At 40.1% G+C, this 11,048-nt stretch overlaps 1 protein-coding gene across 1 annotated transcript in view; it reads left to right on the top strand.

The window, feature by feature from the left end:
* iqgap1 (IQ motif containing GTPase activating protein 1) overlaps nt 1-11,048 on the top strand; it is a 42,029-nt gene that overhangs the window by 28,228 nt on the left and 2,753 nt on the right. Inside the window, exons 16-32 of the mRNA XM_043245895.1 lie at nt 2,487-2,577; nt 4,693-4,860; nt 5,044-5,186; nt 5,335-5,505; nt 5,639-5,722; nt 5,928-5,999; nt 6,089-6,158; nt 6,679-7,043; nt 7,130-7,293; nt 7,399-7,623; nt 7,885-8,025; nt 8,679-8,763; nt 9,372-9,604; nt 9,702-9,834; nt 10,014-10,116; nt 10,201-10,336; nt 10,898-10,985. Of these exons, the coding sequence (XP_043101830.1) occupies nt 2,487-2,577; nt 4,693-4,860; nt 5,044-5,186; nt 5,335-5,505; nt 5,639-5,722; nt 5,928-5,999; nt 6,089-6,158; nt 6,679-7,043; nt 7,130-7,293; nt 7,399-7,623; nt 7,885-8,025; nt 8,679-8,763; nt 9,372-9,604; nt 9,702-9,834; nt 10,014-10,116; nt 10,201-10,336; nt 10,898-10,985 (2,472 nt within the window). The remainder of the gene's footprint in view (nt 1-2,486; nt 2,578-4,692; nt 4,861-5,043; nt 5,187-5,334; nt 5,506-5,638; nt 5,723-5,927; nt 6,000-6,088; nt 6,159-6,678; nt 7,044-7,129; nt 7,294-7,398; nt 7,624-7,884; nt 8,026-8,678; nt 8,764-9,371; nt 9,605-9,701; nt 9,835-10,013; nt 10,117-10,200; nt 10,337-10,897; nt 10,986-11,048) is intronic.

Genomic DNA, 11,048 nt, shown 5'->3' with positions numbered 1-11,048 from the left:
TTGTAAATGATAATAGTAGATTTGAAACCTGATCCGAGGTTCATGTGTAGCATATTTTATTTTTATGTTTAGTCAGTGTTTTAGGCCACGCCCCACGTGTTTCCTGTGGACGTGAAACTGAAACCTCAAGGATGCAGGTGAATGGGCACAGAGAAGGCCATGGTTTACCACAGCAGTGTGCCAGTGTGGTTCAGAGCTCAACTGCTGTCTCTCAGGCCAAGAGCACTCTTTTACGATGACAGCTTGAGAAAAAGTACCCAGAATAGAGATCTGAATCTTTTTGATTCGCCTATTTGGAAACGGCTCTTGTGAGTTTGATTAGTGATATTTCCCCATTTAAGTCTCTAACCGCTCTTTTAATAGAGGATCACATGAACAGCAATTTTGTCCTGTTGGGCTCTTAATAGCTGTCAGAGTCAATGCTGAACTCATGCTACCCAAAAAAAACATGGCTGGAAAAACAAAGTGTTTCCTTTCGCCGTGATCGGAAATAACAAGGCTTATGACTTTTTCTCTGCCTTAAAAGGGCAAAACTTTGGTCCTGTTAGCTGGCGTAACTCTGTAAAGGGTTTTTAGTGCTGACATCACTCCTACAGGCTTACGCTAGCTTGGGTCATTATGAAGTGTAAAGTGCAGCTAAAACCAGATATGCTCAACTGAAACAGGAAGTGGTGTTAAGTTTTCAACAAAAATCTCAAAAGATGGAGTGATGTGTGACCTGACGGAAACGAGGCATTTCTGTTTTAATTCAGTAGTCGAAATTTATGAAAAAAAAGTGTAAAATGCTACACACACACACACACATTCATACATACATACATGCATGCATATATTTATTATATGCGTGTTTTAATTATATAATATTATTTTTGACAATATTTATAGATATTTCTTCACACAAAGTTATACATCTATTATCCGCATGCTTTTTAGAAGTACATAACTATTTACATAACATCCTGTGCTAAATTCTCTATGTAAGCACTACATGATAATCGTTAACAAAGTTTAGCTGGAATAGACAAAAGTAGTTCCTCTTTTATCATTCAGTGTTGTAAACAGTCCCAGAAGAGTTGGTAATGTAATCTTGGACATTACACCACACCCTTTTTCACTTCCTTAGTTACAGTTGGCAGACTTTATTCACATATTCAGATTCTGATCATTTCTGCTCCACCCCACTGGGACACATTAAGTCCTATTTGTGCCCTAATCCAGCAAGCATTAACGCAGTCAATAAAATGTAACTCCGTGAAGCGGAGCCTTATCAACCCTAAAGGAACAACGTTTTCCTCAGTTGCACAATTTGCCACACCCTCAGGTTTGCTTCTGTACGTTTGCAAGAAAGGCTGGCAGATTGCATAGAGGGGCTGCTGCACTCAGCAAATCAGAGAGCTGCAAATTGTGCTCCGGAAACTGAGCTCAGCATGCGGTCTGGGACTATCAAGAGAGGGCTACTGCACCACCTGGTGGTTGCTGTAATGAACCCTTCATTAGCGTGCATGTATCCAGAATAGCCGCAATGATAATATAATAATATAATTCTAAGGTGTACATTTGTATAGGTATCCTTGCATCTAGAAGAAAACACAATTTGCACAATCTTATTTATTCTGGAAGGACATTGTGCTGTTTGTGTTTATAGATTTTATGTTCATTCAGCATTTTAGTTTTACTAAATTAACTTAATGTTATTTTCATCCATATCATACTATGTACCAGATAAGTACAGACAGGTAAAACAATATTTAATTGAATTAAAGTGACAGTTCACTTCAAAATGTCATTATTTACTTACCCGTGTTTTTTTAACTTAAACCACATTAAACATTCCTCATTGGAAAACGAAAGATGTTTCGAAAAAATCCTCTTTTGTCCATACAATGAATGTCACTGTGGTGCAAAACAGCACTGGATCCCATTGCCTTTCATTATATGGACAAAAACTCAGCTTTTTTTGTCTGATCCTGAGAAGTAATACAGATTTGGAACATTATGGTGAGAAAACAATGAAGTTGTGGGGTAATTCCATTTATTTCCATTGCAAACTGTCTACAGGTGGACTATAATGATTATTATAGAAGGTTTGACTGACACCTAGTGTCCATATGAATGTCATCCCTGTTTAAGTACAAACAGTCTTAAAGTCTAATTGAAATTGCTTATTCATTTATATATACATTCTGAAAACATGCTTATTTTTTGCTAATCTGTTTGGTTGCACAGAACTTCATGTTTAAACAGTTACCATGATCCTCAAAATCCCAAAAGACTGAAATGTAGTTGATGTAAATGTAGTTATGCTTAGTCCTCATTATTTTAGCTAGAAATTGCTTATGAATATGAATCTTTAAAATGCTTATTTAGGCATTAAAACATGGAAAAATATATATTTGACTGTAGCACCCAGACCACATTCTGATTCTTTGTAATGGTTACTCATTGATAATTTACTTGTTTGTTTGTTTTTTTCCTTCTCTATACAGGAATGCGGAGATCCTTCTGCCGTTCTTTGGTTAGATGAGATCCAGGATGCAATCTTAAGAGCCAACAAAGACTCAGAGGATGCTCTACAATGTAAAAATCTTATTGTACTAACTGTTAACTCAGAACTCATTTTCTTTTGTGTTTGTGTATGTAGTCTGTATCTGTCTCCGCTTGAATATATTTGTGATTCTTAACTAAAAAGGTGACTCTTGTTCCCTCTCGAGCTTTCACGAGACATCACAAAGATATTGATATGAGCTATAACTGGGCAATTGTCACAAAGCATGCAAATCGCATATGCAAATACTGACAAGCTCGAGAGGCAGTATAAAATGCATTGCACTCGACAACGTGTCAAAACTTGTACTTCACCTGCTGAATTCATTTTGGCTACAATCTGCACAACCGCATAGGACCAATACAGACCTCCAGGAGGAGCTCATGAGAATCCTGTTGAAAGCTGTTCAGGAGTTGGAGCTCACCTGGAGTCCTCCAGAGGGGCCTGCTGGGATTAATCTTGACTCCTGGTATTTTAGGTCCACACAGGTTGTCCTTCAGGGGCACCTATGGCTAAACCTAGCTGACCTCAAGGATGCCGACCATAGAGTACTGTTGAACTGCTCTGCTCCTGTGACTTTCTCAGGCCTCTTTGGTGCCACCGTGGACTCCATTATTGAGTGCGTTGTGGAGGCACAAAAGTATGCCAAAGCCATGAGTCACATGATGCCGAGGCGCCCTTTCCAGATCCTCAGCGGAACCTGGTTCCCATCGCAACCCCCGTCCAGTTTCTGAAACCTATTCTGGGAATCTCACACTGGATACTCTGTGTGATAGAGCATGGGTATACCCTTCAGTTCAGGTCCAGACCACTCCGTTATGTGGCGTGGTGCACTCTCTAGCATTGCCTTGAAATACCCTGGTTTTGAGACCAGAGGTAGGCAGTCTGCTCAAAAAAGGAACGATACAGAGAATATCTCCGAGCAAGCAGGAGAGTGGGTTTTACAGCCGCTATTATGTGGTACCGAAAAGAGATGGGGTACTTCGCCCAATTCTAGATCTTAGACCCATCAACAAAATGCTTTGCAAAGGTGTCAGGATGTTAACTCTGCAGTAGATCCTGGCGCAAAATCGCCCACCATAGAGCTGGTGGCACATAAACTGCTTGGAGCTGGAAGCAGTGTTCTTAGCTCTAAAGTTTTTTTCGGCAACAGCTGAAGAGCGGCATGTGCTGATTAATACCGACAACATGTCTGTGGCCTCGTATATAAATCACCAAAGTGGCGTACACTCCAGGGCTCTATCCAAACAAGCAGCTAATCTCTGGCTATGGGAGGAACGTCACTTTCTCTCCGAGCAGGACACATTTCCGGTCTCCTTAACAACGGGGCGGACATGCTTTCAAGGAAAGGGATTCCTCAAGGAGAGTGGAGGCTGCATCTCGAGTCGGTATGGGAAGGCTGAGGTGGATCTGTTTGCCATAAGCCAGAATGTGCACTGCCCTCTGTTACTCTCCCTGTCCCGCTCCCCGCTGCAAGGGGAAGCACTGACACCACTCAGCAGCCAGCAGCCAGACTGTATGCATTTTAAGATATTGCCGCTGGTGATATGCAAGATCAGCGAGGAAGGGGCTTTGGTGATACTCATCGCCCTGAACTGACCTACCAGAGCTTCTGGTGGCACCACCCTGGCCGATCCCCAACAGTAAGGATCTGCTATCTCAGGCAAGCGGCTTGGTTACCTAGCACGCTGAGAGCTCACCTCGCTAGGACTGTTTGTGCGTTCTATCTTCGCTGAGTTGGATGGCTTGGGCAGACTGCTCGTAGCCATAACGTAGACTGCTCGTAGCCTGCTCGTAACCTCTGTTCCCTGAAAGTGAGAAAGAGATCACAGAGGTTGTTGCATTTGCTACTCGACCAGCTATCGGCGTTCAGTTTCAGATTCTGATGCATTGTTGTGTGCACCACATTTTATACTGCCTCTTGAGCTCATCAGTATTTGCATATATGATTTGCATGCTTTGCAACAATTGGTGAGCCAGTTAGACCAAGTCAGCCAATAGGACTTCAGGAAAGGTTGGAGGGAAGGAGTTCCTATAACGAAGAAGTATCTCTGTGATGTCTCGTTCCCACTCTCAGGGAACCGATTTTACAATAGTAACTGGTGATGTATTTGAATTTAAAGAATAATCTTGTTTTCTATCTTCAGTCTCTCAGGCAATCCAGTCCATCAATGAGGCTGTGGATAACAAGGACTCGTCTCAGACGCTGACAGCCCTGCGTTCACCTGCTGCTGGGCTGTATGGAGTCACATCTGAATGTGCTCAGACCTACCAGGATGACCTGTTTCGAATTAAAGAGGACAAGAAAAAGGAAGGTGAGATGGGTTCTTTGATACTTGGTTCAAATATCTATAGTAATATTTGGCATAATACAAGTACAGTTCCTTTTTTTCACCTCAAGTTCTCAGTTAAAAAATTAGTTTTAAACTTGGGTGATATTACAACATGTCATATCATTTACACTTTCTGATGGAGAGATTAATAGAGGTTTTTGGTAGGGGATAATGGCAATGAATGGATGAAACATTGGGTGAAGGGAGGACACAACTACTACTACAACCTCAAGACTGGACAAGGCACCTGGGAGGAGCCTGCAGACTTTATTCCAAACAACACTCAGCTCAACAAGGAGGAAATACAGGTAAATCTTCATCCTCATTTTTACAATGTATAAAATAAATGACTAGATTTTACCATGTTATTATATATTATATTATGTCTATAAATATATAATAACTTTTTTTTTCTTTCCTCATTTACTATGTCTGTGTGTCTCTGTGTCTCTGTAGTCTGTTGTGTCAGGGGTAACCACAGCATATAACCGAGAGCAACTGTGGTTGGCCAATGAGAGTCTGATCGCAAAGCTACAGGCCCGGTGCCGTGGTTTTCTGGTGCGGCGTGGAATGAAAGAGCGTCTTGGGTTCTTGCAGACTCAAGAGCCGTCTGTCACATGCATACAGGTCAATCTCGTTTTACTTTCTTCACTTGGTCCTTAACTACACTGGAAGGCATTATTGGAAATAATAACAAGAATAACATCAATGGATCTGGAGCCAAGCTGGTCATGACTTTCTGGTTCTGTTTGAATTATAGGCCCACTGGAGAGGCTATAAGGACAGAAAGAAGTACAATGACAGGAAGCAGTTCTTGAAGGATCACACTGATGATGCTGTCAAGGTGAGCAGCAGCATAACAAGTTTTGATGGCATAAAAGAGCCATACTTCTTGCATAATAAAATGTCAGGACTGTGTTATACACTATATGGCAGAAAAAGATTGGTCACCCCCTAATTATCTGGATTTGCCCTTTTGTTCAGTGAAGATATATTTTAATATGATAAAATCTGTATTTAGGTAAATATACAATGTTTTTTTTCTGTAGATTCAGTCAATGGTCAGGATGCATCAAGCTCGCAAAAAATACAGAGATCGTCTGCAGTACTTCAAAGATCATGTGAGTGTGTTTTTATAGCTAATGTAATCTGATTTATGACTGCGCAGTGGTCAGTCTTTAATGTTCTTCATTTAATTTTCCCATCACAGATAAATGATGTGGTGAAAATTCAGGCTTTTATTCGAGCCAACAAAGCAAGAGATGACTACAAAACACTCAGTAAGCATTTGATGCACTTCCCTCAAATTATGTTTCACATCCTCTCACTGAGAAATATGCCTCAATATCCATACAGATAGCTTGTTTCTGTTTAAGTCATATAATGCTTTATGTGTTACATTTTATGAAGTTTTTGTTTTTTGTTACATCCAAAAATGGTTCATTTTCCACTCGCTTTCATCTGTGGAACATAGAATAACTTTCAATGAATGACAAATACATTAACTGTTTTGTTGCCAACTACCAACTGTTTTGTTGTACATTTTATTTCACTGATTTTCTTTTGATGCTGCTCCTTTTGTGTAGCATTTTGGTCAGTCTTATGGCTGTTTTAAATGCACTATATAAATACAGTAAATCTGAAACTTGAAACTTCTGAAGAATTAAGTAAGTTGACCAGGTTTGGAATGACAGGAGTAAATAATGACTTTATAGAACATTTAATTGGACAAAAGTGCAGGCTGGTGTAGGAGTACACTAGTACTGAACATCATAAAACTCTAAATCCTGTCTTTAACAGTCAACGCAGATGATCCTCCAATGGCAGTCGTTCGCAAGTTTGTCCACCTGCTGGATCACAGCGACCAGGATTTCCAGGAAGAGCTGGACTTGATGCGGCTTAGAGAAGAGGTGATCACCAACATTCGCTCCAACCAGCAACTGGAGAATGACCTTAATCTGATGGACATCAAGATCGGCCTGCTGGTGAAAAACAAGATCACCCTTCAGGAGGTGGTCTCGCACAGCAAGAAGCTCACCAAGAAGAACAAGGGTGAGCTGTCCAACCTCATGATGATGAACAAGCAGAAAGGAGGCCTGAAGGCTCTTAGCAAAGAGAAAAGGGAGAAGCTAGAGGCCTATCAGTTCCTCTTTTACCTGTTACAGGTAAACCTCATCATCTCCAATCCAAGGATTGTTTGAAAGTCAGTGTCACTGCACTCCTGTTGATTTCCCTCTCATTTTTTCCTCAGACAAATCCAACCTATCTAGCCAAGCTGATCTTTCAGATGCCGCAGAATAAGTCTACCAAGTTCATGGATTCGGTCATTTTCACATTGTACAACTACGCTTCCAATCAGCGTGAGGAGTACCTCTTGCTCAATCTCTTCAAAACGGCCCTGCAGGAGGAAATCAAGTAGGAAATGCACGATATTCCATGTTTTATATACTCTTTAAATATTTATCAAGACACATTTGCATTTTTTATGATCTCTCAATGATATTTGTTTTGTAAATGCAGATCAAAAGTGGACCACATCCAGGAGATTGTGACAGGAAACCCAACAGTCATTAAGATGGTGGTCAGCTTTAACAGAGGAGCCAGGGGTCAGAACGCACTCCGGCAGATTTTGGCCCCGGTCGTGAAAGAAATCATGGATGACAAGACGCTCAATATTAAAACCGACCCAGTTGACATCTACAAAAGCTGGGTAAACCAGATGGAGAGTCAAACTGGAGAGGCCAGGTGTGTTTTCAGCATTTTAATATGAAGGGCCCACTTTGCACTTCGTCCAGCGCAATATTATCCCCCTCTATATAAATTAAAGTAATTCTGTGGGCTCTTGGAAATCTGCTAATAATAAGAAATGTTGTCTTTTACATCTCTTAAAAATCCATTTAAACATACAAGTAAAAACCAAAGTTTATTTAATTAAATCCAGACTACAAAATGTAATGCTAGACGTGCTACCTAATGTTGCAATGACCGTGTAATTCTGTTTTGCAGTAAATTGCCATATGATGTGACTCCAGAACAGGCAATGAGTCACGAGGAGGTTCGAACCCGGCTGGAAGCCTCCATCAAGAACATGAGGACGGTCACAGACAAATTCCTCTCAGCCATAATTGTTTCTGTGGATAAAATCCCGTGAGTTAATTGAATCCAGCCCCCTGAATTTCCCTCAGGGATCAAAAAAATTCATGTCTAATATCTATTTTTAGCTGTCCCTACCATAAATTGTTCTTGAATATATGAAATGGCTTTTAGCAAGCCCAGATTTGAATATTCAAATACATGTCTGTTGCATGAGCCGTTTGTTTTGTGCTTGCTTGTGTACAGGTCAGTATTACACCGCTGTTAAAGAGTGGTGCTGTGCTGCTTTTACTAAGCTAAACGTGCAAGGATAAAATAATGTTACATTTTTATTACCTTTTCTTCACATATTGGACTAAAAATAACATAATTAATTCATAAAAAAAATATTCATTTTATTTTATAACACATGTATGTCATTCAAATAAATAATTCACCAGATCCACCAGAGCACAATTATGAATTAATTATGATGCAATTATAAATGTGCTAAATGCTATCTCCTAATAACATTTATTCATATTTGACTTGAAATAATCCAAAAACTATTACCATTTTGTTGTGTTTTAGCCCTTTACGGATCACATTATGAAATGCGTATTACTGACTGTTTTTCTTTGGTTGCTCGCTACACTTTTACGTTCATTTTTTGTTTAAAATACACCTACTAAGAATCATCTGTGTGTTTGGCTCATTGTTTTCTCTAGATATGGCATGCGGTTCATTGCCAAGACTCTGAAGGACACACTTAACGAAAGGTTCCCCGATGCCACAGAGGATGAGCTTTTAAAGGTTTGTTACATCAGAGCTGGTAGAAAACACAGCAAAATTCTTCCTGTGCAGCGTTTGGCTGATGTAATTGTACGCTTTAGTCTCCAGAACAAGACTTTAGTCAGATATCTCTGAACACTCCTAAATGGGCACCCGCTGCTTTTCCTTATCAGTTCTGTCTCACTGTGGAACGTTGTGCTGAATCTCTGCTCTTGTGCTTCACTTCTGTTGTGAAACTTCAGTCTTCTAACTTGAATGATAAATGTGGTTTCAATTTCCTTTTCTTCTGGTAAGAGACTCCTCTTTTCTCTATTTCTGTCTGTCTGTCCCACACCTGCTCTGTGTTTCTCTTTCTCTATGACCTGGCTCCAGCTCTCTTCCTTGGCCCTTGCTTATACCCTTTTCAAGACGTTTTTGAAGAGCACCCAACCCAGGTGAGCCACGTCTTTCTTACTCTTGCCTTGCTGCTTCTCTATCATACTTTTTTTTTTTTTTTTTTTTTTTTTTTTTTACCCCCTTTGTGGAAGTAGAGGATCTTCAGTTGCACGATAGATAATAGATTTTAAAGATTATGTTATGTTTGCTTAAAAAAAAAAAAGAGGACATGCTCATCCTTATTATCTTTTAAGATTGTGGGCAACCTGCTGTACTACCGCTACATGAACCCAGCTATTGTGGCTCCTGATGCCTTCGACATCATTGACCTCTCGGCTGGGGGTCAGCTGACCACCGAACAGAGGCGAAACCTGGGGTCAATCGCTAAAATGCTGCAGCACGCAGCCTCCAACAAGATGTTCCTCGGGGACAACGCTCATCTGAACCCCATCAATGAATACCTCTCTAGTTCCTATCAGAAATTTAGGTACAAGTTACATTACATTTCTTTAGTTTTTTTTTTATATATATTTTAAGCAGTTTCCTTATTTCCGTACTGATACAAGAACTTTTTTATCTCCCAGACGTTTCTTTTTGTCTGCTTGTGACGTGCCATCTTTGGAAGACAAGTTCAATGTGGATCAGTACTCTGACCTGGTCACTTTGACCAAGCCTGTGATCTACATTTCTATTGGAGAGATCATCAACACGCATACGGTAACTATTTGAGACTTAATGTGTGGTCGCATTTAACTTTGCTCTGTGAAGTTATTCATTCATTTAAATTGCTATCTGCTCGATTCAGAATTTTGACTGGGAGCAGAAATATTTTTGTTAAAGTACACATCCAGAGTAATTGCTTTTCAGAACTGAATGTAATTCGGTATCTTTTTTAGCTCTTGCTAGATCACCAGGATGCCATCGCTCCAGACCACAATGATCCCATTCATGAGCTGCTAGATGACCTGGGAGAGGTGCCCACCATCGAGTCTTTAATAGGTGAGTCTCTGAGATATGCCTTTAAAGTCTCAGGACACTGTGGTCCTGCAGAGTGAGAGTGAAGGACTTACCCTTGCCTTACAGGTGAGAGCCCCCTTCCCCCTGATGATCCTAATAAGGAAATGATGGGTAAAACGGAAGTCTCTCTCACCCTTACCAACAAATTTGATGTTCCTGATGAGGCCAATGCTGAAATGGACGCCAAGACTCTCCTCCTCAAGTAAGGACAAGACCTTACTCAAAATCTTCTGTTAAGAAATCAAGTGATGGTCTAAGTTTTAAAGCAACATGCTTCCTTATGTATTTTGTACATAAATATTCTTAAATGCACATTTTCAAGAAACAATGTTTGAAGAATAACAGTTTGTTAAAAAATGATTGGTAATTCTCATTTTGTTTGCCACTGATCTTAAAGTACATTAGAATATATCAGATATGGCCAGGCTTTTAATGTCTGGTCTTACCACAAATGCTCAAATATTTCAATGCGTCCCAAAAAATTTCAACTAAAATCTCAGCATACGCCTGTAGTTGGGATTTCATGCAGCGTCAATACTACTCTCCATTGGAAATGAATTACTGCCACTCTGCCAGCTTTAGACTACAGAACTGTTAACTCGGCAATCAAATGTAATTTAAGTCATAGTTAATGTCATTGTGAAGCGCATGCTATTGTAGGTCACTAGGTTCTAGAACATTTTTTTTTTCTTGCTAATGCCATTTTTACTTCCTTTTTTTGCACTTAACATGCATCCTTCTGTCATTCATCTTTATCGTTTAGCACCAAGAGGCTCATAGTAGATGTGATCAGGTTTCAGCCAGGAGAGACGCTTACTGAGATTCTGGAGACTGTAGCTTCACCAGAGCAGGTACTTTAAATGCAGACATTTACAATTGGGGAAAACGTAATCAAATCAGTTGTATTCAAAACT

The sequence above is a fragment of the Puntigrus tetrazona genome, chromosome 7 (assembly GCF_018831695.1).
Source record: "Puntigrus tetrazona isolate hp1 chromosome 7, ASM1883169v1, whole genome shotgun sequence".
NCBI lineage: Eukaryota > Metazoa > Chordata > Actinopteri > Cypriniformes > Cyprinidae > Puntigrus > Puntigrus tetrazona.
Note: the sequence above shows the minus strand (reverse complement) of the source record. Positions and strands in the feature narration are given on the sequence as shown.